The sequence below is a fragment of the Panthera onca genome, chromosome A3 (genome assembly GCF_046562875.1).
Source record: "Panthera onca isolate mPanOnc1 chromosome A3, mPanOnc1 haplotype 2, whole genome shotgun sequence".
NCBI classification, from domain to species: domain Eukaryota; kingdom Metazoa; phylum Chordata; class Mammalia; order Carnivora; family Felidae; genus Panthera; species Panthera onca.
Window position 1 is genome coordinate 40,965,175 of NC_138341.1, and position 27,013 is coordinate 40,992,187.

The following is a 27,013-nucleotide window of genomic DNA, read 5'->3' on the forward strand; positions in this document are numbered from 1 at the left end:
GTTAGGGAGAACACTTGTCCTTTCCTCTCCTCCTCCCATCCCAACACACCAGAGCCTCCTACAGAGAGGGCCAGAAAGGGCAAAGGGGCATCCCATGCCCCTCTCTACCTCCAGCACCATGAGCCACAAACCAGGTCTACAACAGAGGAGAGGAACAGCTTAAAATTGGGTTTGGGATCAGAGCTTTACATGAGACCTGATTCAAAATAGCTGCAACTGACCAGAGAGGTATACTATTTATCTAAGCAGTTAATATGGGATCGTGAGGGAGATCCCACAAAGCCTGGCTGAAAGCACTGGCTAAAGAAGAAACGTAGACAGTTTCATGCCAATTCCTTGCTCAGTTCAGGTAACTCAATGCACCAGATACAAAGTAGTTGTTTGTTGGTTTGTTTTAAATAAAGGGAAATCCATGCAGGTTTGACAGTAGAGCATGCATGGAGAGGGAGAGCCACAGACCAAAGGTGTTCTGAGTTGAAGGTGATGATAGAAATAAACTTCTTACTCACTAAACAGTAAGATACATGGATATATGGCACAGGAAAGAATGTCGTTAATAGAATCACCTTTATAAATACATTAAACAAAGAAAATATGCATTTGTAATTTTATTACCCATTTTGTTTTTGTGATTAGTTTAATAAATAATTTGTGTAAGACAAATAAAACTGGCTAACACTTACCTAGTATGTTTTTTCTTTTCCTTTCCAGTTTTGACTCAATGATCTCTTGTGTTCTTGCAGATGAAGTTTGAGCAGAAAAGTTTAGATAAACAGGAACATAGGCAGCTGATTCTTGAATTCGATTCAACAATCCTTTTGCAATGACAGACTTTAAATTTAAAAATACGTTAACTGATCTAACATTCAATATACCTTTCAATTGTCTACATCAGTAACAATCCAGTACAATGAGTAAGAAACAGGATAAAAGGAGATAGGTCAAAGCCAGATCAAAATGTCTTTCTTCTTCTTGGAGATTCCATTTAATTATATTTATCAGAGCCAAAGAAATATTTTAATCAGCAATCTTAGCAAAAGTTTTAATTTTAGTTTTATGCCAGAATCCACCTTGGCTCCTATCCAAGTCTCAATTTGATAGCACAAGTCACAGAAGAACCCAAATTTCTTCTAGAAATAATTTAGAAGGTCGCCAGTGAATTTCTGTTTATGTGGACCCACCCCGGAAACCCAAAAGACCAAACCATCAACATTTCCCGCTAGAGTCCACTTTTTCCAAATCCCATTGTTGTGCCAGGTAGAAGCCAATGGGCAGGAGGGGACAGACTCACCTTTATCAATAGTCTGCTCAGGATGCAAACTGTTCTCACCAATTCCCACCCTAATCTTTGTAGTGACAGCCCCAGAAATTCCAAGGGATATAACATAAAATCCCCCAAACCCACAATATTGGTCCTTAGGGTCTTCTGGTTTATGTGTTATCTACACCAAGGATTTATTCAGAAACTGGCAGACCTTGGAGTAATTCCCAAGATAGATACAGATTCAGCATAGTTACATTCTTCCTGAAAAATGATCAAAATTCAAAAGAATTTCCTCTGAAAAATAATATGTTATTTCTGGGGCTTACAATTCTAAGTCTACCACACCCTCATTTTTGGACAGACCTTGTTTCAGGTAGGTTTCCTACCTTGCCAACTCCAGTTATTCCAGTAAACAGCACTGAATGCCTGACTGCCAGTAGTTTTTCCATTAGATATCCAAAGCGCACCGTGTCAGTTGTGGGGACTAGCATTTCAAAAAAAGGAACATCTCGGCTGTACTTAAAGGTGGGTATGATTCGTTCCCAGGGATCCAGTCGTTTGGTGTCGAAGTCCATATGAATGCTCCACAGATCACCAGAACTGGGAAGCTAGAGCATAAAATTAAGTACCACTTTCAATAGGATTGATACACAGCAATAGAAAAATTCACACATAAACAAAGGCAGTCATGGAATATGAATCTATTTGGGTTTTTTTTCCCCTTTGTAGAGAAGTAGTTGTTTAGGTATCAGAGTCCAATACTTTAAACACAACCATGCGACACAATGCATAAAAAAAATCTGATAGATTGATTATACTAAAACCTTAGATTAGAATTGTACGGAACTAGAGAGTGTTATGCTAAGTGAAATAAGTCATACAGAGAAGGATAGACACCATATATTTTCACTCTTATGTGGATCCTGAGAAACTTAACAGAAGACCATGGGGGAGGGGAAGGAAAAAAAAAGTTAGAGAGGGAAGGAGCCAAACCATAAAAGACTCTTAAAAACTGAGAACAAACTGAGGGTTGATGGGGGGTGGGAGGGAGAGGGGGGTGGGTGATGGGTATTGAGGAGGGCACCTGTTGGGATGAGCACTGGGTGTTGTATGGAAACCAATTTAATAATAAATTTTATATTTAAATAAATATATAAATAAATAGAATTGTAAAGCATTTTCAATTCAAGTCAACATTCAGGGGCTTACTCCTTGCTGACTAATGTGCTTGGGGAGATGGAGGCGAGTGCTGAATGAGAGCCTCTGCCCTCAATGACCTTGAAATTCACATGGGGGACAAAAGCATATCAGTTAATATCACAGAGAAGTGGGGTTCTAATGGAGTTAGTACACTTACAAAGGCAGGACAACTCATGTCTACTTGCAGGGAGTTATGGTGGTGGCTAGAGATTCAGGAAAGCTTCCAAGCGGTGGTGATGTTATAGTTCAGACTTGAAGGAAAAGCAGGAGCCCACAGGCAAGGAAGGAATGAGATGGGGAAGGGGGGTGAAGACAAGGCTAAAGGCATGGAAAGTGCCATGCATGCTGGGAAATACAAGAGCAGTATGTACAGTGAGAGATGAATATGAAAACACAGGCAGGGGCCAGGTTATGAAAAGCCTCGCTTTTCAAAGCAAAGTGCATGGAGCAAGAATTTAGGCAAGGATTCTAAGCAGGTGAGTGACATGATTAGATTGCATTTCAGAACGCTCATTCTGGCAGCTGTACAAAGAAGCTGTGTTTCAAGCTCATTTGACAGCAACTCTTAATAAGAAATCCATTTTACATGGTGACCTAGTACATTCACAAATATGTGTCTACAAATATGTATAAACTTTACCCCTACTATCTGCAATTCACTTTGGGGACAGCATGTGTGTGCATGTGAGCAGGGGACGGGTGGAGAGAGAGAGAGAGAGAGAGAGAGAGAGAGAGAAAGAGAGAAAGAGAGAGAGAGAGAGAGAGAGAGAGAGAGAGAGAGAGAGAGGACATTCCAAGCAGGCTCCACACTGTCAGTGAGGAGCTGGCTGTGGTGCTCAAACTCAGCAACCTCGAGATCATGACCTGAGCTGAAACCAGGAGCTGGATGCTTAACTGACTGAGCCATCTAGGCACCCCTACTCTATTTTCTATTTTATTCTATTTTTAAAAAACATTTAAGGTGTATTATTTTGTCTGATTTTACAAGGCCAGTTTAAGGTGTTCTTGATACGTAAATATCAATGTAACTACCCTTGAATCATGATGTAGAACATATCCAGAAAATATCAGAAAGCTTCTTTCTTCCCCTTCCCCATCAATACCAGCCACACCTCCATCCTCCTCTGAGATAAGTCACTGGTCTACCTGTCTGGTGTTATTTGTCTACCCTTGTGCTAAAACCATAGTCTCTTTGATCACTTGTGTTAGCCCCAGAAACAGAATGGGGCCTACCATGTAACAGATTTTCAATAAACATTTGTTGAAATGAATACTGAATGCTTGTTTTGCACCTTCTCCTACTGCCCTCCGATGATCCCAGATCATTTCCCTTGACCCGGAGGGGTCTGTCTGTACCAAATTCCCAGCTGTCCTTAATAATCTTATCCAATTATGATACAATAATCTTGAGGATCCAGGAGGGTTTCATATCTACTAAAAGGTCCTAATCCATAGGGCTCAGATTCTTATGGATTTTTTTCTTTTGATAACTTTTAACTTTTATATAATTTAAAACTTACAGAATAGTTAAAAGAATAGTGCAAAGGACTCCATATATTCTTTATCTATATTAATTGTTTACATTTAGCCTCATTTGCTTTATTATTGTATTTTTCTACTCTTTGAGAGTTAATTGTATACACTATTCCACCTTATCCTAAATAACTGAGTGTGTATTTCCTAAAGAACAAGAATATTGTCTTATATAATCACAGTAAAATGATCGAAATCAGGAAATTGAATAGTGATATGTTATTATCCAATTTACATTCCATACTCAAATATTGCCAGTGTTTTTTTTTTTTTTTTTTAGAGAGAGAGAGAGAGCATGCCAATGGAGAGAGGGGTAGAAGAAAACAGAGAGAATCCTAAGCAGGTTCCATGCTCGGTGCAGACCCCAATGCAGGGCTTGATCCCATGACTCTGGGATGATGACCTAAGCCAAAATCAAGAATTGGACACTCAACCTACTGAGCCACCCAGGTGCCCCTGCCAGTGTTTTTAATAATGTCACTTGCAGCTAGATTTTCCCCAGTCTAGGATCCAATACAGGATAATGCATTGTATTTAGTTATATCTCTTTAGTCTCTTCATCTGGAAAATTTCCTCAGCTTTCTTTGTCTCCCATGATGGACATTTTTGGAGAATATAGGCCAGTTTATTTTACAGAATGGTCCTCCATTTAGGCATTCCAGATGTATTCCCATCATTACATTTAGGTCATGCATGTTTGAAAGGAATACTTCAGAACTGAGGTTGTGTCCTTCTCAGTGCACTATGCCAGAAGGCACAGTTTTGTCCTAATACTGATGTTAAATTGATTTCTTAGTTAAGGTCATGTTTGCAAGGTTTTTTTTTTTTTTTTTACTGTAAAATACTATTTCTGTCTTTGCAATTAATCAAATGATTCGTAGGAGATAATTTGAAACTATGTAAGTATTGTTTCTCATCAAACCGTCACCCACTAGTTTTGGCATCCATTGATGATTCCTACCTAAATCAATTATTACTATGACAGTTGCAAAGTTATGATGTTCTAACTCCATCACTTCTCCTATGCAGATTACTTGGTATTCTTTTGTGAGATGGAGCTCTTCCTTCTCCCCCCTTATTTATTTATTCATGTGTATTTTTATTTTGAGTATGGACTCACAGGTTTTTATTTCGTGCAAAGACTTGTAATCCCATACCATTATTTATTTTGATGCTCAAATCTGCCCAGATTTGGCCAGTGGTAGCCCTTCATGAACTGGCTCCTGCGTTGACATCATTCTCTGAGAACTTCTTTCCTATCTGACATAAGAAGATGTTCTAGGCTCATTCTGTACATCCTTTGTCCCAGTGGCTGGAATCAGCTATTTCATTAAGGAGCCTTGGTTTCCTTTCATGGAGAGCAGTATTTAGAAATTAACATACCTATGCTAATTGCTCTTGAGGTGTCCTTGCTTCTAGTTCCTCTTAGCACACAGGACTAGGCAATTTATGTATGTATGAATATATGTATTAATTTTCATATATATATATATATATATATATAAAATCCATGAAAACCATTACTTCCAGTTACAGTTGGAATTCTTGGAATTGCAAGAACACAGGTGCCTTCTAATCTTTCCCCTTCCATATTTGTAAATCCCTTTTCTAACAGTGAGAAACCTGGTTGGCATTATCCTCAATATATTTATTTGCTCAATCTTAGAATGTACAGAAAGCAATTTCTGAATTGTCAAACGATAACACTGTGAAGAATAAGTGTACTAACTAGAATTCAATATATTGTTTATAGTAGGGAGTTTTTATATAATTTTTTTGAGAGAGAGAGAGAGAGCACAAGTGGGAGAGGGGCAGAGAGAGAGGGAGAGAGAGAATCCCAAGCAGGCTCTGTCAGCACAGAACCTGATGCAGGGCTCAAATCCATGAACTGTGAGATCATGACCTGAGCTGACACCAAGAGTCAGGTGCTTAAACAACTGAGCCACCCAGGTGCCCCTACTTTTATACCTTACTTTCTTCATATGGGAGAGAATTATTAAAAATTTTAATACAATAAATGCTATCTATGGTTTTAAAAAGGTAATAATTTTAGGGGCGCCTGGGTGGCGCAGTCGGTTAAGCGTCGGACTTCAGCCAGGTCACGATCTCGCGGTCCGTGAGTTCGAGCCCCGCGTCGGGCTCTGGGCTGATGGCTCGGAGCCTGGAGCCTGTTTCCGATTCTGTGTCTCCCTCTCTCTCTGCCCCTCCCCCGTTCATGCTCTGTCTCTCTCTGTCCCAAAAATAAATTAAAAACGTTGAAAAAAAAATTAAAAAAAAAAAAAAAAGGTAATAATTTTAGAAACCCTTATAGTGAAGGATTTTTATATTTGCAGTAGAACTAAGTCTTTTAAAATTCTAGTCTTGAAATTTAATTGTAATGGTTCAGTTATTATTTTAAAATTAAATGCATTTAGCTCTTACCCTGGCATCGGGATTATCATCAAATTGTGTTCTAATAAATGTATCAAAGGAATCCCAGTAGTTTTCAGTTAGATTTCCACCCAAAGACCATAAATAACAGAATATAAAAGTCTGACATAGTACTGTATTCAGTTTTATTTGTTCCTGAAAGAATAAAGAGAAAGAATTTTAGTATTTTACTTGTTCACATAAAAAGAATCCTTAAATTGCAAAGTCTAAAGATTGTTTTCTTTTGGTTAGACTCATGCATTTAAAAAAAGGGCATAGTATATGTTTCTTATAGTTGACTCAACAGTTCAAAGAGCAACGCTTTATAGTAGTGCATATTTAAATACTCTGATGAAAACACAAATGACAAGGAATATGTAGAAAAAAGCTCAAATATGTCTTTCAACTGACTATTATAACTTTGTTTATACCTGCATGAAGGTATTTAAACAGCTGCTAGACAGACACATATACCAGGAATGCATTGTAGAGTATATTGTAGACTGTAAGGAATTTAAACATTGAGTAGAAGAATAAACTATAGGTTTTTTGATATTCCTTGCAACTTAGAGATTCTATGAATCTATTCACAATCATTACTTGCCTGGAAAATTAACTTGAAAATCAAATGATCATTTTATAGAAAATTTAGTGTTGTATATTTGCAAAGCATCTATATAACAATTTCATTTTCATAGCTATTATAGCATTGAGGAAAACTTTCGTACCATTGTCAAAGTAATTCCATCTTTCCCAAATATCAAAGACTCCAATAAGCAACAGAGTGTAGTAACTTTGCTGATGTCCACTTGTGGGATTGCTTGGCTGCATTTTTTATTGACAAAATATAAACCATCATCAACATAACGTTGGAAAAGGTTCAATATGTATTCTTGGGTTTCCTCATTTAGCTGAAAATCATAAAAACAAATGTTTCAGTAAGACTAGATGAAATATATAATTAAGTTTAGAAATGGGTTAGTTTAAATCTGTGTATTGTAATATATTCTGTGTCTTTTAATATTTATTATTTATTTATTTTTAAAAGCTTATTTGTTTTGAGAGAGAGAGAGAGCATGAGCCTGTGATTGAGTGTGTGAGTGGGGGAGGGGCAGAGATAGAGGGAGAGAGAGAATCCTAAGCAGGCTCGATGCTGTCACTGGGTAGCCTGACTTGGGGCTTGATGCAGGGCTCAGTCTCACAAACCAGGAGATCATGATGAGAGCCATCTGAAATCAAGATTCGGACACTTAACTGACTGAGCTACCCAGGCACCCCTATTCTGTGACTTTAGGTTAAAGGGTATAAACATAACAAGATATGAAACAAATTGAAATTTTAAGAAAACCTTCTATAATTTGGAAGAGACATGGGGGAGATTCTGGGTAGCGGACAATATCCTACATCTTGATCTGGTAATGAGTACACAGGTGTTTATTTTATAGTCATTTGTTAATTGTCAACATAGATTTCAAGCAGCCTTATAATTGGGAACAATAAAAAACAAGAAGCAAAAAACAGCAATTTAAATATCTACGAAAAGAGAGGGAATAATTCCCAAAGATTTGAAAAGAATGCAATCCCTCTCACCATTCCTATTCAACATTGTACTATAAGTCTTAGCTAATGCAGGAGGACAATACAAAGAATAAAGAGTACACAGATTGAGAAGGAAGAAAAAAAAGTCTTTGTTCACAGATGACTGGTCTATGTAGACAATACCAAAGAATTGACAAAAAACTCCTGGAACTAACAAGCTGTTATAGCAAGGTTGCAGGATACAGGGTTAATATATGAAAGTCAATTGCTTTCCTATATACCAGCAATAAATGAGTAGAATTTGAAATAGAAAATATAACACCATTTATATTAGCACAAAAAATGAAATACTCAGGTATAATTCTAACAAACTATGTACAAGAGCTAAATAAGGAAAACTACAAGACTCTGATGAAAGAAACCAGAGATGATCTAAGTAAATGGAAAGATATTCAATGTGTATGGATAGGAAGATCCAGTATTATTTAGATGTCAGCACTCCCTAACTTGATCTATAGGTTCAATGTAGTTTGAATCAAAATACCAGCAAGTTAATTTGTGTATATGCACAAATTGATTATAAAGTTTATATGGAGAGGCAAAATACCCAAAATAGCACAATGTTAAAGAATAAAGTTGGAAGAATGACACTATCTAACTTCAAGACTTACTATAAAGCTACAGTAATTAAGACAGCATGGTATTGGCAGAAGCATAGACACATAGATCAATGAAACGAACAGAGAATCCAGAGATAGACCCATACAAATACAGTCAACTGATCTATGACAAAGAAACAAAGGCAATCCATTGGAGAAGGTGTACCTCTGTTTCATTTTCATTCATTGTCAACAAATGGTACTGGAAAAACTGGACATCCATATGCAAAAAAAAAAAAAAAAAAAAAAGATGAACGTAGACACTGATATTATACCTTTCACAAAAATTAACTCAGAATGGATCACAGACCTAAATGTAAAAAGCAAAACTAAAAAAACTTCTGGAAGATAACAGATGAGAAAATCTAGGTGACCTTAGGTTTGGAAATGGTTTTCAGATTCAATGCCAAAAGCACAATCAATGAAAGAAAATTTGCTAAGTTAATTTTAAAATTAAAAACTTGTGTTCTGTGAAAGGTTATTAAGAGAATGAAAAGACAAGCCAAGCTGGGAGACAATTTTTACAAAACACATAACTGACAAAGAACTTATATCCAAAATATTACAAAGAACTCGTGACACTCAAAAATAGGAAACAACCCAATAAAAAATGAGCAGGATTTGAACAGGCACCTTACCAAAGCAGATATACAGATGGCAAATAAGCATATGAAAAGGCATTCATGATCGCATGAAATGCACATTAATGCATGTTAAAACGAGGAGACATACTTATTAGAATAGCAAAAATCGAAAACATCAACAACACTAACTGCTGGTGAGGATGTGCAGCAAGAATTCTCATTCATTGCTGGTGGGGATGCAAAATGGTACAGCAATTTGGAAGACAAACTGGCAGTTTCTTACAAAGCTAAATAAAATTTTACCATATGATCCAGCAATCACACTCCTAGGTATTTTACCCAAATAAGTTGAAAACTTAAGTCTATATAAAAACTTGCACATGGGTGTGTCCAGGAGCTTTCTTCATAATTGCCAAAACCTGGAAGCAATCAAAATGTCTTCAGTAGTTGAATGGATAAACTTGGTAAATCCACATAATGGAAAATATTCCATTCAGAACCATTCCATTCAGAGCCAAAAAGAAATGAGCTATCAAGTCACGGAAAGACATGGAAAAAACTTAAATGCAAATTATTAAGTGAAAGAAGCCAATTTGAAAAAACCACATACTGTATGATCCCAATGACATCACATTGGAAAAGGCAAAATATGGAGCAGTAGGGAGGGGGTATGGATGGATAAATATGTGGAGCACAGGTTTTAAGTCAGTGGAACTATTATGTATAATACTATAAGGGTGGATACATGACATTACGCATTCATCAAAACCCACACAATTGTACAACACATTTGTAGAACACATTCATACATGAATCCTAATGTGAACTATGCACTTTAGTTAATAATAATGTATCAATATTGTTTCATCAGTTTTGACAAATCACTTTCAACAAATGTACCACACAAATGCAAGATGTTAACAGGAAAAACTATGTTTGGAGGAGAGGGAATATATCAGGACTCTCTGTACTGTCTGTTAAACTTTTATATAAACCTAAAAGTACCCTAAATAATACATTTTATTAATTTAAAAAGAAAAGTAAATTTGGGAAGTTTTAAAATCTTACAGTAGTACATGATACATTCTCAATTCTGAAAATTATTTTCTTTAATAATGTACTCTGAAACTAGAACACATCATTGTTAAAATGTTGATGCCTAAGAATGAAAAAACCAATATTTTTTTAATTCATCTTTGGAGGGGAGAAGCAGAAAGAAGATGGCTTTCTTGGCGGGGGGCGTGGGATGGGGCACAACACTGCAAAAGACCCCTTGTTAAGCTAAGGCAAAGAAAACTCCTATTTTAGAAGGGCGAAGGTGCAGAAGATGATATAGAACTGAATTGTTCCATATAATAACGTAAAAGCTTTCCCTCACTTTGGGTGGAACGTTTCCTCTGAGGTTAAAACACATCTTGGGTCACAGACCTAAGACTGGGTGGGAGGTAAACTGGTTTTCTTTTCTCTCAGCGGTGTTAGGGTCTTCTACAATCTAAATACAATGACAGAGCCTGGACTGAAATGTTCTTTTTCTTCATTGTGATTCCCTCTCACTATCCCCAGCCTTCTGCAAAATCTTTTTTAATGCGGCAGCCTGTTCTGTGTTTGGGGGACTCAGGGAAGCAGTTTGTGCTTGTACTGGAGAGGAACCAACCTGGGGAGGATCCAGGCAGAGTGGGCAGGAATCGGAGCGGCTAGGTAGCCTGGTGGGCTGAGCTTACAGATAATGGGGACAGATTTGGGGAGGATATAAACATTTCTGGAAGATCCCAAGAATTCTTAGGGAGAGGCACTAGGTACAATGCTGGAATTCTCTCCACAAAGTACATGAGGTCTTTGTTAACTTACTGAAATTTGGGCAAGCAAGAGCCTCCATCCATCCTGACAGATGGATGTGTTGTGGAGTATCTGGTTGCACTTACTTTTTTAGAAATATTCTTCATCCATGTTTTAACATAAGGCATCCATTTCAGTTCTTCAGGATCCACAAACACCATTCCACATCGACTGACTGTTGCAGGAGAGGCAACTCTTAGGTCTTGCACCTAAAATTGAAGGGAATTGAACAAAAAAATAGCTAACATAATACTTCCTTATTTTTCCATTTTCAATGTTAATGAGTCACATGTTTAAAGTTAACACTGAAAGGCTTTATATAGAAGAGAGTGTAATCAGAAACGGAGAAGGTAAGTTAAGTGAGGCATTAGGTGAAAAAAAAACCCACACAAAAATAAGAGGATAATGTCAAATCCTTATGGGAAGGTATAGGTATTTCTTTTTCCTCCTTTGCTTTCCTCTTTTCTCCATTTTCATTCTTGTATCTCACACCTAGCTGAACATAGGACATAGTAGGCATTCAACCCATGTTTGATGAATGAATACAGCAGGAGTGGTATTTTCAGAATATTTTATAGCCGTACTTGGTCCACATTCCTTTTCCAATCCCTTCACTAAACATTCACACTGCAGAGGGGTAATTTTTCATAGTAAATGTAACTTTTTTTTTTTTTTGCTTAACTTAGAAAGCATTTCAAATCATGTAATGTCATCAATATATACGTTAACTACCACCAAAGGAAAGGAAACAAGTGCTGAGGAAGATAGAATTTATTGCATTTCCATTTATAGACAAACAGGAATATTTGAGAGCCTTTGGTTCTCGGGATGCACACTCTACTATAAAAGGACAATTTGATAAGTATGTAAACAATTTAGTATGTGAACAAAACACCATGGGACGCCTTATAGGTAGTAAATGCGATATGGGCAAGAAAAAAATTGATGATGGCATACCAGTCTAATGAATGCTTTTGCACCACACTAAGGCATATATATTTACCTCAAAAAGCATGTGGATTTGAGGTGTGAGTTTGATCCTCTCACTGTTAGCCAGGCAAAGCATCTTGTTATCATCCAGCACTGTATTCATATTTTCAATCCAAAGAGCATCTACGGGCCCATCACTGATGATCCATTTATGGTCTTCTGAAGTGTCATTCACAGCTGCTCGGACACTTAGTGCCATCAAACCATCTTTCCACTCCAAGGTTATGTTATTAACTTCACCATATAATTCACCCATTGTAATTGATTTAGGATTAAGAACGTATGTTTTAACTGGTTGGTAAAAGGGGTTGTCTAAACCAAGTTTTTGCAAATTCCCTAAAGTTTCTGCTAGTATTTGGTAAACTGTGGTCTTGCCACCTCCTGTCGGCCCGACTAACATAACACCATGTCTTACCAGCATAGTTTCATAGAACTGTATCACTTTTTTAACCATACATGTCTCAGGCTGAAGATTTTTTTTATTCATGACATCTATAATTGTTGACTGCAATATACCATAATCATGTTCTGGAATTTGGACTCCAGGAAAAAGGTCAGATATAATTCCACTGAAAAAACAAAAATAAAATCATTGGTAATTGATATTTCCCAATATTTATTACAATAACTTATTACAATCATTGATTACAATGAGTCTTATTTTTCTCCTTGATCTTTTCTTCTGAACATGCATAGTACTAGTCTGTCCTATATGTTATAACAGAATCTAACATTTCCCTGATACTGTGTATGTTTTTTTTTCTTGTACCGTAGATCAATGTTCTTAAGTATATTGGGAGCCTTTTGAGGTAAGGAATATCTCTTATGTGTTTGTATTGTTCGTAGTACATTGCATAATACCAAACATATACAAAGTGATTGATTTTTCAGTTTATTCAAAAAAATATATTTAGGGGTGCCTGGGTGGCTTAGTCGGTTAAGCGTCTTACTTCGGTTCAGGTCATGATCTCACAGTTCATAGGTTCGAGCCCCGTGTCTGGCTCTGTGCTGACAGCTGGGAGCCTGGAGTCTGCTTCGGATTCTGTGTCTCCCTCTCTCTCTGCCCCTACCCCCACTCGTGCTCTGTCTCTTTCTCAAGAATAAATAAACATTTAAAAAATTAAAAATTATATTAATATCTCAACTTTTTCCAAAAGCATTTATGCATGCTTATAACTAAATGGATATTCAGAAAAATAAGATAGAAATAGAAACTAATAGTAGGTAAAAAAAAAAAGGGGGGGGTGCGGAGTAAAGGAAAAATTAACTGTTTCTGTGGGAAGTACTTAATATGGGATATTTCTATGGGTAAAAAAGAAGCTAAATCCCTACCTCATACTATATACACAAATACATTTGTGACACAGTAAAGACTTTAATATAAAATGACAACAAAAATACTAGATGAAAATACAACAGATATGTTTTGTAATACTGTGGTTAAGGTCTTTCTAAGGAAGACAAGAAATCTACAACTATTATTTTAAAGGTAAGGTGAAAAAATAAAAATAAACAAGCAAAAACCCACAAACTTGTGTGAGATAAAAGGCTTTATATATATAAACTTAAAGAATGATAGACTTAGTGCTGCCTGGGTGGCTCAGTCAGTTAAGTGTCCAACTCTTGATTTTGGCTCAGGCCATGATCTCATGGTTGTGGGATCGAGCCCCAAGTTGGGCTCTGTGCTGGGCATGAAGCCTGCTTAGGATTGTCTTGCTCTTTCCCTCACTCTCTGCCTTTCTCTCTCTCTCTCTCTCTCTCAAAAAAATGAATAATAGACAAGTATTTCCAACTTTTATACCAGATAAAGTTTGTGATTTCCTACAAATCAATAAGAAAAAGGACACAACAGAAATATGCTCTAAAAATAATAAATATAAATGATTAATGAACACAAGAAATAATGCTCAATGGCACTAATAATTAAAGAAATGCATATTAAAGAGGATATAACTTTTGGTCTCTCTCTAAAACATTTAAGAGGCAAAAGGTATAGTCATAAAATCATTTATATAAAGGGGCGTCTGGGTGACTCAGTCAGTTGTGTCCAACTATTATTTATTTCAGCTCAGGTCATGATCTCATGGTTTGTGAGTTCAAGCCCCACATCAGGCTCTGCGCTGACAGCATGAAGACTGCTTGGGATTCTCTCTCTTTCTCTCTCTGACGCTCTCTCGCTTGTGCTCGCCCTCAAAACAAATAAATAAAACTTAAAAAAATAAATAAGTAAAAGAGAAATCTTTAAAAAATAAAATCATTTATATAAATATAAATGTCTTTGGACATCTTAATAGAATCTATCTAAATTAAAAATGCCCATGCTCTATAAAACCTAGGAAACTTACTAAAACTCATTTATAGAAGTATCACACGTGTGCAAAGATAAATGCATAGGAATTTTCATCACTGTGTTCTGTCAAAAGGGACTAGACATGTGTTCTGGAAATCAGAAGATCTGACAGAGGACAAAAGCCAAGGGAACTCCAGCATAGTCATAAATGGACATCCCAGGATGACCAGTGCTCACCAGGGCAATGGGCAGGTAGTCCAGATTAGAGCAGGAGGACAGGGGCTCCAAGGAGACACATTTGATAGAATGTTTTATATAATTGAAGAGGTTTTTTTTTTTAATTTTTTTGTTAAAAATTTTTTAATGTTTATTTTTGAGAGGGGGGGCACATGGGGGAAGGGGCAGAGAGAGAGGAAGACAGAATCTGTAGCAGGATCCAGGCTCTGAGCTGTCAGCACAGAGCCCAATGCAGGGTTCAAACCCATGAACTGTGAGATCATGACCTGAGCTGATGTCGGATGCTTAACTGACTGAGCCACCCAGGAGCCCCAGAAGAGTTTTTGTTTTGTTTTGTTTTGTTTTTAAGGAGATTTACACATACCCTGGGAGAATTTGAAAATAAATTATTGATAGATTTATACAAAAGCAGGTAAAAGATTAAAAAAATAAAAACTAAGGCAATTAACAAATGCAGGGATAAGAAAAAAAAAACAAGAGAAACATAGCTCAGCTGTGGATACTATTTATATAGCTATAATAAATTATTGAAACCCTGAGGGCGGCTGGGTGGCTCAGTCGGTTGAGTGTCTGATTCCTGTTTTTGGCTCAGGTCATGATCCCAGGGTCATGGATCAAGCCCTGTGTTGGGCTCCACGCTGAGCAGGGAGCCTGCGTAACATTCTCTCTCTCTCCCTCTGCCCCTCTCCCACTTCTATTTTCTGTCTAAAAAAATTTTTTTTAATTATGGAAACCCTGGACATTTAGCTCAAGTTAGACTGCAATATAACTATGGATAGGATGGGTAGAGGGAAAGAGGTGCATGCGCATATCCTCATCTCCCATTTACCAACTTTATAGATCATACCTAAAACTGAAAAACCAAGAAATAGCATAAACACGGTACTAAAAAATATGGGGAAATAACATAACAAGCAAACAAACAAAACAATTGAAAAATGATTGCCTTTGGGAAGTGGGAGTTGGTGAAGGGCACAGAACTATTGTTTCTCATGAGACTAATTTATGACGCTTAAAAATTTTTTTATATTTATTTTTTTGAGAGAGGACAGAGGAGAGAGAGAGAGAGAGAGAGAGAGAGAGAGAGAGCAACCACAAGCAGGGGAGGGGCAGAGAGGAGAGACAGAATCCCAAGCAGGGTTCGCACCATCAGAGCAGAGCCCGATGTGGGGCTCAAACCCACAAACCATGGGATCATGACCTGAGCTGAGATCAAGAATCAGGTGCTCAACTGACTGTACCCCCCAGGCACCGCTGTGATGCTTTTTAAAACTACATACACATATGGCTTGGATAAACATAAAATTTAATAGTAAAAGTAGAAATAGATAAAAGTTCAATCACATTTTATGTTAAGCCCTGAGTCTTATGTTTTGGGGTCAAGAGTTTTTCTTAGGTCAGGAATTTGTAACCGAATGCTAATTTGTATAACATATAGCCTAGTGACCAGTATTTTGAAAAAATAAAAATAAAAAAGATTGGATTGATGCTTAAACTTTACTATCTTTATTTTAAATTAGTATTTTTTAAACTGCAATAAGTATCTCTAGAAAAGATGAGAAAGTCATTACCTTGTTAGAGACAGACATAACTGAAGAGAAGACTATCCTTTACCTCTACACAGCAGCTATGTTTTATCCTGTAACATCTAGAAACTTACCTGAACAGAATAGCATCATCTGTTAGGAATTTTGGCAAGTTGGAGTCTCGTAAAGCTCTTATCAATACCACATCTTCACTTAAGTGTGGATTCTCCCTTTTTAAGGACCTAAATTAAAGGAATAATTCAGATGATGTTTGTGGGAACCTAATACTGAGCATGATTTTCCAAACCTGTGGGTCAGTGATTCCCCCTGCAAAAAGCTGTGGAGGGCACCCCCCTGTGGATTCCTGCTGGAAAGAGAGGATCATTTTTCCTTGCATGGCCAGCATCCACATCCATCAGAGAGCAAGGACAGGTCAGGAACTGGCTACACAGCCTGGAGAATGAGAAGGTATTTTTTCAACTTCCCCCCATCAATCCAGACTTTATCCAACCTGAATTTATAGTTCCCTGAATGTATCATAATGATTCACAGCCCTATGACTTTCTTTTTTCTCAGCCCAGAAGGTCCTTCTTTGCTCTTTTGACACCCCTTATTTCTCCTTCAAACTCCAGCCCAGTTACTCTCATCCTCCAGATACTTCCTCCATGACCCTCCACAGTGAACCTCGGGCATGGCCCTATGGTTGCCCCATTCATGTATCCTACATGACTGCTCCTGTGTCTGTCTCACCCACTGGTTTGTAGTTGTATTCTTGGGAGTGCACGAGTATCTGAACTCCTTAGTGTCCTTGGTCTTTACATGGCACTCCTGTAAAGGGGAGAAATACTGTATCTGGGAGGTTGAAAGAAAGAACAGAGAAGGGCAAGGAGACGTGCGTAGAGCCCAGGGATACAGGGGCTAGGCAGAAAAGGCCCTGGATGTGTGGAGCCTGAGCCAGTGAGTCTAAAAAGAAGAGACAGATTCCCTCAGAGACTCTGGATAAAGTAGGGGTTTCAGAGGTAGGAGCCTCAAGAAGTTACAAAGAGAGAAGCCGGGGCCTGAAAAGAAGAAACCAGAAAGTTGCTTTACTAGAAACTACAAAGAAGCTCAGTCATAGACCATGCTGTAAAAGCAGAGGCAGAGGCTAAGATATCAGCCTCGAACAAGGGCAGAAAAATGAAACCAAACTTCCTCTCAGAGCTTTGGGCTTCGGCAGGTGACACATATAACTTAAATTACTGTATATGCATAACAAATGGTACCTTTTAAGTCATCCTACCTCATAGTGGTAAAGGCTTCTGTACTCTAAACACAAATGTATGTGATGAGTTCAGGGGAAATGAAAGCTAGTGGAAGACTCATCGAGACTCAGGTTCAGTGTGGGGCCAACCAGAACTGTCAGGAGATGAGGAGATGCCTCCTTTGACTGTGAGTCAAAGTAAGGGAGTCAAGGTAAAATGATGACAGAGGCTGCTAACATTTACCAATCACTCTCTACGTTGCTTTAAGAGCCGTCTGTGAATTAGTCATTTAATGCTTTGATTACATGGTTTGGAATTTCACTCTTGACCACTTTGGTTTCTTACCCAGCCATGACCAGTACAGACTTCACAGCTCTCATGCCAAAGTCGTAGTGATCCTGCTGAGAGAGCTGTTCACTGCAAAGCTTATACATCTGAGTCATTTTTCTGGCTAATATTTTACTGGATTCAAATCCTTCAGAATATAGAATTACCTAGAATAGAAAAGAACAATGCAATACTTCTTATATTGTATGGAGAGCAATAGATTAGCATAATACCAATGTGTTCAAAATCTACTTTAGGCATTATACCTCTCCAAGTTGTTATATCGTTTAACAAAGAATTGTGACGATTGAAGGGAAATGGGTTTTCTGTGTTACAGGAAGGCAAAAGGTGGGATATCCTACAGGGATGTCGGGGCACTGATTTTGCTTTCCTTCTATGGATGAAGATGTGGTTGGTGACATTTGGTTCAAGAGGCAGCAGAACCCACTGCTTGAAAATGCTCACATCATGGAGGTTGGATGGTGTTGTAAGGCCTGAGTACAAAGGCAAGACTTGAGTTTCTCTGGTCTGACAGGAACTCCACCCTGTAGACAGAATCAGTGATAGCTGTGTTCTCCCTTTAGACTCCCTGAATATCAAGGGAAGCTATGCAGATTTGCAGCCTCTCCTCTGCGATAGGAGGCTACCTTGCTTCTGACAAGTTTCTGCATTCTTGGTTAAAGAAATTGGATGACGACAGTCTAGGGGAGTGTGGACCCTTTCTCCAATCCATAACCTACTCAAATCACTGTGGTTGGCTTCAGAATCAGGATTTGAAAAGATGTAGACATTTCTTTCTTTATTTTTTAATTTTTTTTAACATTTATTTATTTTTGAGAGAAAGAGAGAGACAGCATATGAGCAGGGGAGGGGCAGAGAGAGAGGAAGACACAGAATCCAAAACAGGCTCCAGGCTCTGAACTGACAGCAGAGCCCGACGCGAGGCTGGGCCTCATGAACTATGAGATCATGACCCGAGCTGAAGTCGGACGCTTAACCGACTGAGCCACCCAGGCGCCCCATGAAATGATGTAGACATTTCTTACTGGTGTCAGTTTTGCTTATTGCTCTATCACTGTAAATGAGCATGGTACTCTGCACATTGTAGGTAATTAAAAATATTAAAAATATTTATTGTGGACATACCCTGATTCATTAAAATTTGTAGCAACAGTAGTAATAGCACTCAGAAGACTGGATTTTTAAATTTTTCCAGTTGATTATTGAGTAATAGAACAACAGGACAAAGAATGAGATGTGAACAAAATTTTGGACTGAGTTCTAAACCTGGTTTTCTTCCTGCCAGCTCTGGACAATGAGCAAGTCATTTATTGTCCCTGTCTATACATGGTCTAAAGGGAAGACAGCACCTCCATTAACTACCCACCACCCCACCATACCCACAGGGGGTGCTGGAAAACCCATGAGATTCTGTAAGCATTATACGGGGAAAAGTTATAGGATCTGGTATGCTCTATTCTATTCTTAGGTAATTACTTTTACTTCATATAGAAGAATACTTTAAACTAGCTGTTAGTAAAGGAATTTATTAGCCACAGGAGTAATCTGTGCTTTGTGAGAAATTACATTTTTTTTTAATTAAAAAAATTTTTAATGTTTATTTATTTTTGAGGGAGAGAGACAGAGTGCGAGCAAGGGAGGGTCAGAGAGAAAGGGAGACACAGAATCCAAAGCAGGCTCCAGCCTCTGAGCTGTCAGCACAGAGCCTGATGCAAGGCCTGAACTCACAAACTGTGAGATTATGACCTGAGCTGAAGTGGGATGCTTAACAGACTGAGCCACCCAGGCACCCCAAGAAATTCCATTCTAAAGCCAGAGACTGCATCAGATTCCACAGGTTAAGGGCTCAGTCCTACAAGAATGCCTCCCATCCTCCACTTCAGATGCTAGTCTCAAGTCCAAGGTGTTATCTGTACTTCTGACTGACTGTTTACAGATTGGAGGTTCCAACAACCTCCTGCTTAGGTACTTTTAATTTGTTAGAGCAGCTCACAGAACTCAGGAAAACATTTACTAGTTTATTCAAGATAAAGGATATGAATCAATAGACAGATAGGAGAGATGCATATAGGGTAGGGTATGGAGTCAGGGCTCAGAGCTTCCATGCCCTGTCCAGGTGCACCCCTCTTCCCAATCTCCATGTGTTCACCAACCCACAAGCTCTGTGAACCCAGTCCTTTCCGGTCTTTATAGAGGCTTCATTACATAGTCATGATTGACTAAGTCAATGGCCTTTGGCTGATCCAACTTCCAGCTCCTCTCCCCTCCCCAGAGGGCAGGGCATGGGACCTGAAGTTCCAACCCTGTAATCATAGGGTTAGTTGCCTGGTAACCAGCCCCCATCCTTAGGTTGCCTAAGGGCTTTCAAAAGTCACTTCATTAACATAAAAAATATACTCGAAAACCCCTTATCACAGGAAATTCCAAGGCTTATAGGAGCTGTGGATGAAGCCAGGAGCTGGTAGGAGGCAGAAAACATGGAAATTAGCCATTTGAATGACTAAAGATACATTTCTTATAAATCACAATATCACAATAGTATTTTTAGAATGAATCCAGACATTTTAGTTCTTAGACATTAACTGATAAGCTCCAATGAACTGGTTAATTAAATTCATTGATTCATTCCAGTTTTAGGGGTCTACTGTATTCCAGATACCATTGTGGGATATAGCAGTTACACACACACACACACACACACACACACACACACACACACACACTCTAGGTGATAACAATCATACCTACATTTCAGAGCAAACAATAATGTGTAACTTTTGCCAGGGTGCAACCATAAAGGAAACTTTCTACCTCAATAGAATCAAAGGGCAAATAAAACATGATTGATTTTTTTCTGCTTTATAATGTGAAGCTCACCTCTGCAATCAAAGCATAATTTGGAACCATCATTGCAAAGGGTCTAAACAGGGCCTTCAAATTATCTGGCAATTCAGTTCTGCCTGCGTATCCAGGATTCATTGTGATAAAAGCTGCACAAGTCATAACCAACTTTATTTCCCGGCCCTCAAACATGAATCTAGATAGCTTTTAAAGAGAAGAGAAAATATAAGTGAATACTTCTCCAGACATTTGGAAATTCTTTCACATAAATACCACTTGAGTACAAAACTTGTGTATGGGACATTCAAGCAAAGACCACTAGCCCAGGGAATCCTGCTGTTGGACAAGAGGGAATGTTTCTCTCCTGATCCTATCCTACCCTCTCCCAATTTCTTCTGGGCTCGGTATTTCCTGCTTTCTGCCTCCCTGTCCTTGCTTTGCCCAAATGGTCTCTTCCTTTCTGGCCCAGTCCTGCAATATTTGAGGCCTCAACCTCTTTTGCTGAGACTTCCCAATTCAGGTTAGATTTCATGGCTCTTAAACCTTCTCCACCCCTACTGTCTGGTATTCCCCCAGAAATTCTAATGGGATCTTAGTCCTTGGGTGTTTGAGGCCCCACTGATACTACTGGCACCGCCCCTTCACATTTACTCAAGGCCAAACACCTGTTGAGCATCTGCTGCAGGTGAGGCGAGGGGTTAGGTATGGAGGTGGAGAGCCGAAGACTCACTCCTGAGCCCTAGAGAAGCTCCCAGGCCTGTGGTGTGGAGTCAGATGTGGAAACTGTGACCATGCAGTGTTACAGATGCTACGCTGGAGGTGTATGCAAAGTCAACAGGAGAAGCAGGGTAGCCTGCTTGGGACATGAAGGAGGGCATTTCATGTGCACAAGCAGGGGCAGCCATCTGGTCAAAGGAAGCAGAAACAAGAAGCAGCATAGTGTGTTCAGGAGAGGACCAGTGATTCACTTTGGTAAAGGGTAAAGTTCCACGAGGAAAGCATAGCTAGACTGAGGCCTGAGAATCAAGAGTCTTATATGCCAAAAGCAAGAACAAGAAATGGGAAGGGGAAAAGAGGAGGTGGAAGGGACAGGGTGTGGGTGCACGCTTGCCTCTGTGTGTGTGTGTGTGTGTGTGTGTGTGTGTGTGGTGGGTGGGAAGAACAGAGCTCTTCAAGGGTAGGGACTGAGTCTCAACATGTCTGTATCTGTAGGTCCCCACATAGTGTCTGACATACTGTGTTTCCTGGATGAAGAATTAATTCACTCAAACTAAGTCTTATTGCCATTGGACTCACCAGTTACACTGGAAACATGGGTAGATATGTTAAATCAGCACTGTCCTTACTAAAACGCAACATGCTGTCAGTTAGTTACAGACTTAAGAAATGCTACCTCCATGGACAATTGCCCCAGGGCTTACCTTTGCAGCTTTGGCATTCCTAATAGTAATGAGCTGCTGTGCGATGACCGACAAAACTTCTATGTCGATTCGATTAAATTCATCAAAGCAGCACCAGGCCCCTGATTGGGCCAGACCGCTGAAGAAGCGCCCCATCATCTGAAATGAAGATAATGCCATTCAACTTTGTGTTGCACAGCTGAACACCTTCAAAAGTTAAATTCTGAGCAGAATATTAACATGAGGTGGTATCTGCAAATAAACAAGATTTTTATATGAATCCTGGGCTATGTTAGAAGTTAGTGCCTTTACGTAAGAGGTCCAGAGTTTCTGAGTCAGCTGGTCTGCTTGTAGGGCATTTCTAACAAGTTGCCAGGTGATGATAATGCTGGTGGTCCAGAGTTAACACTTTGAGAACCACTGCTCTAGAACTTGGCTTCTCAAAGTGAACCGGTATCAGTTGACATCACCTGGGAGGATTTTAGAAATGCAAAAATCTCAGGCCTTCCCCTTGATCTCCAGAGTCAGAATATGCACTGTAATGAGATCTTCAGGTGATTCACCAGCACATTAAAGCTGTTCTAGAAAAACAGTGAAAAACACAGTTCTAGAAGAAAGTTGAAAAGGAACTGAAAAACAACCCATTAATCCTGATGCTTGGAATGTGTTCCTTTGTCTTTTTTTTTTTTTTTTTTTTTTTAGTTTTTATTTAAATTCCAGTTAGTTGACATACAGTGTAAGAATATTTTTGGGTGTACAATATAGTGATTCAACACATACAACACCAGTGCTCATCACAATGCGCACACTCCTTAATCCCCATCACATGCGCACACTCCTTAATCCCCACCCATTTCCACCCCCCCCCCCCCCACATCCCCTCTGGTGACACATGAGTTTGTTCTCTACAGTTAAGAGTCCGTTTCTTGGTTTGCCTCCCTCTCTCTCTTTTTTCCCTGTTGCTTATTTATTTTGTTTCTTAAATCGCACATATGAGTGAAATCATATGGTATTTGTCTTGGAATGTGTTCCATTGAATGGCAAAGGCTTCATGACCCATGTATTGATCCTTCTCTATGAGCCTGATTATGCCATTAAATTCCATTATGGAAAAAAATTAAAAAACAATAAATTCCATTATGAATCATCCTTGATACTGTAAGTGGTATATAATGGGTTTATGTTTTTATATTCACCGCCCCCCCCGCCGCCGACAAAGCAAAGAAGGCATAATTGTAGGTATAGAATAGCACAACTTCATAAACCTTGACATGGTAAGACAAAATTATACAAACCAATGAAAATCAGAAAGTGAAGTTGGAACATAAAGTTGGAAGGTCATATCTAATAAACTCTTGACTTCATAAGTTGGCAGATAATGTCCAAAGTTGATATATACAAATATAGTAATAAACACATGTTCTTACAGATAATAGCAATCACCAGAAGTAAAAACAAATACAATCAGAAAACTGGTCTCTGGAGGGTGGAAGTGGGTGATGTGACTAGGGACAAAATCTGTTATTTTTAACTTTGGATCCTTCTGTTCAGTTTCAATTTTTCCACATGTAGATATTTAATTTTAAACGGTTAGTTTAATAAATCCTTATGGAACAAGGTGGAGCATAAAAAAGAATAAATAAATACTTAAGGGGCGCCTGGCAGGCTCAGTCAGAGGAGCATGTGATTCTTGATCTTGGGGTCATGAGTTCAAGCCCCACGTGGGGTATAGAGATTACTTAATCAATAAAACTTAAAAAAAAAAAAAGAATAAATACTTAAATTTTTTATCATTGGATGTAATTGGTACTTCAGGGATCATCAAACTATGGACCACAGCCGTATCTAGCCCAACACCTGGTTTGTGAATGGAGTTTTACAGGAACACAGCCACATTCATTCATGATATATTATATTTGCATATGGTCTGTGGCTGCTTTCATGCCACAACGGCAGAAAAAACGACGAGTTGCAAGTCCATAGTATTTACCACTTGGTCTTTTCCAGAAAGTTTGCTGACTCCTGCTCTAGAGTCTAAGATAAATGAATCATGTATTTATATCCTGTGGCTTTAAGTGTCTCATAGCATACACTCATGCCTTTGGGAGTGCACATCTCCCAGGAATGACTGAGCCTAACTGATGACTGAAAAATCACTGAAAAATGGATTTGGATGTATAAATCCAAATTTTGAATTGAGAAGATCTAAAACAATCAGAATTATTATGTCCCAAATTAAAAAAAAATCATCACTATCATAAAATCTGATGCATCTCTGCTGAGATAATGAGGTCACTTAACATAGTGGGAACAGATTCCCATAACTTGGAGATGTTGGGGAGCACAAATTCTTCCACAGATTACTGATGGCAGTTTCCCATATTCTTTCCTGGTGTACCCAGAGGCCCCCTCTGTCACCCTGCTCTGAAGGTAGAGGGGTCACCTTTCCTGATTACCTCTCCCAAGGTTTAGTCCCTTGTTGCTCTCTTGTTCTGCTACTGTGAAACAACTTTCTGCCTGTATTGGACTTCCATTGTTTTTTGTTGTTGTTGTTGTTTATTAATAAAAAGACATTTCCAGCAACATCTTTTTTCTCCTAAATTTTAAAAAAGGAGCAGGGTTTTTAAAGAACATATCCTATGAAACACTATTTTCTGAAGATGCTTCTGAAAAATAAGTATGATTTACTCTGTAAAAATGAATGAATTATGGGGCACCTGGGTGGCTCAGTCAGTTGAGCATCCGACTTCACCTCAGGTCATGATCTTGTGGTTTGTGAGTTCAAACCCCATGTTGGGCTCTGCACTGACAGGTCAGAGCCTGGAGCCTGCTTCAGATTCTGTGTCTCCCTCTCTCTGCCCCTCCCCGACTCACACTCTGTTTCTCTCTCTCTGAAAAAAAAAAATTAAATAAATAAATAAATAAATAAACATTAAAAAAATTTAAAAAAAATTTTTTTTAACATTTATTTATTTTTGAAACAGAGCATGAACGGGGGAGGGTCAGAGAGAGAGGGAGACACAGAATCTGAAACAGGCTCCAGGCTCTGAGCAGTCAGCCCAGAGCCCGACACGGGGCTCGAACTCACAGACCGCGAGATCGTGACCTGAGCCGAAATAGGACGCTTAACCACTGAGCCACCCAGGCGCCCCTAAAAATTTTTTTTAAATGAATGAATTACAATTTATTTGGACAATTCAAATGATTATATTCTAAATTTGGACAACATACAGGTATTTGTGTAACTTTCAGAAAAAGGAAACTAATAGCTCTGTGTATTAGTGACTAAAAGGCACTTTGGTCAAATATATTTAGGATTTGCTGAATTAAATAAAGCTAAACAGATTTCCTGACTGTGGGACTTCATAAAGTGTTAAAATACTACTTTGTGTTGTGAAAACCTGGAAGGAGAATAAGGCATAGGGGTCCTGTGACCCAAAACTTTGAGAAATACTATACTGAAAAATCTTACCATGAATTTTCACCTCCTACATATTTCATTTTTAGGACTTATTTTGTGTATTAGAGTAGGTTCTATGCCCGACGTGGGGCTTGAACTTGGGGCCAGGAGATCCAGAGTCACATGCTTTACCGACTGAGCCATTCAGGTGCTCCCACATATTTTATTTTTAGTACATAACTCTCTGCATTGCTCTTCTCTTCCTGTAAGCATATTCCTTGTTCCTAGATTTCCCTGCTATTGTATCTTATACCTCATCTCTCTTCTTTCCACTTAGTAACATGACAGATTTTTTTTAAAGTTTATTTTGTTATTTATTTTGAGAGAGAGGGAAAGCACGACTCGGGGAGAGGTAGAGACAGAGAGAATCCCAAGCAGGCCCTGTACTGTCAGCATAGAGCCTGATGCAGGACTTGAACTCACGGACCATGAAATCATGACCTGAGCTGAAGTCGATGCTTGAACAACTGAGTCACCCAGATGCCCCCATAAGCAGATTTTTTATTTTACCACCATTTGATAGATCCTCTTGTGGCCTTGGTTCCTACCTGGACCACTCAGCCCACCTTGTGTTGACTCTTCTCCTTTGCTCTATTTATCCCACTTTGACCATCCTTTGCCCTATCAGCTTCCCCTTGCTTGCCATCACCCCCCTTCTCCTTTTTTTGTCATGCCATGTTGCAAGTGAGAAAACCCATAAAGCACTTAATGTCAGTGTTAAGGTGCTGGGACTGTACCTTGTAGTCCAAACCATCGGAGCAGTTGAAGACCACACACTGGATGGCAAGAGCTTTAGCTAGGTCTTTGGTTGTCTCTGTTTTCCCAGTGCCAGCAGGACCAGCTGGTGCACCTCCCAGGTCAAGCTGCAAAGCCCCCATGAGGCAAAGGTAACAGCGATCCTGAAGAAATGCATACATTGTCATTATTGAAGGGAACTGACTCAAGCCACACATTTATAAGCCCCTTCCCTTCTACAGGAGGAGGGTCATTATTTTCCATGAAAGGTTTTACAGCAATTGAGATATACTCAAAGATCCAGGTACATGATTAATGACGCAGATCTCTGCTTCACAGAGATGTATTCACGGCAAATCCTTTCAAGAGTTAAGGTTGGATGAAACTTTTCAAGACTATTTTAAGAAAGCATTTGTGTCATGGTTAACCTAAGTCATCAGTAACTTACTGTGAGAGGAGTAATGACTAGTCTTGGGCATGCACCCAAATACTCGTAGCCATAGGTGTACTGAGAGAGCGCCATCCGAGCCACGCAATTATCCTGATCTATGTCCCAGTAGTAGCGCAGTTGTCTCTGCCAGTCAAAGGAATCCACTTCGTCTACCTACGTAAGTGGTAACAATGATACATATATTAGATGCACTAATTTCAGGAAGAAATATATGCTGTCACTTAAATAAAAGTTACCTTGGCTTGAACAAGTTCGGTGACTATGTCTCTTGCATGTACATCAATAGTAATTAAGGCAGTTATGATATTTCTGTGTAATTTTGGAAGACTGCCTCGAACTGTTGCTGCCAGGGCATTTAATCTCTACAAATCAAAAGAAAAATGGTCATAATGGATTTTCAAAAATCAGCTTACATATCTATTTTTTTAAACTATTTTTCTATCTTTTTACTATTGAATTTGGAGTAGACA

The 27,013-nt window shown here is 38.7% G+C and overlaps 1 protein-coding gene across 1 annotated transcript in view; it reads right to left on the bottom strand.

Moving 5' to 3' along the window:
• Positions 1-27,013, bottom strand: part of DNAH6 (dynein axonemal heavy chain 6) — a 244,563-nt gene that overhangs the window by 106,014 nt on the left and 111,536 nt on the right. Inside the window, exons 27-39 of the mRNA XM_078444658.2 lie at positions 26,780-26,905; positions 26,541-26,696; positions 26,095-26,256; positions 21,919-22,056; positions 20,534-20,701; positions 17,654-17,802; positions 16,202-16,309; positions 12,028-12,583; positions 11,111-11,233; positions 7,135-7,317; positions 6,419-6,562; positions 1,651-1,872; positions 684-831 (exon numbers count right to left, since the gene is read on the bottom strand). Coding sequence (XP_078300784.2) covers positions 684-831; positions 1,651-1,872; positions 6,419-6,562; positions 7,135-7,317; positions 11,111-11,233; positions 12,028-12,583; positions 16,202-16,309; positions 17,654-17,802; positions 20,534-20,701; positions 21,919-22,056; positions 26,095-26,256; positions 26,541-26,696; positions 26,780-26,905 — 2,383 coding nt within the window. The remainder of the gene's footprint in view (positions 1-683; positions 832-1,650; positions 1,873-6,418; positions 6,563-7,134; positions 7,318-11,110; positions 11,234-12,027; positions 12,584-16,201; positions 16,310-17,653; positions 17,803-20,533; positions 20,702-21,918; positions 22,057-26,094; positions 26,257-26,540; positions 26,697-26,779; positions 26,906-27,013) is intronic.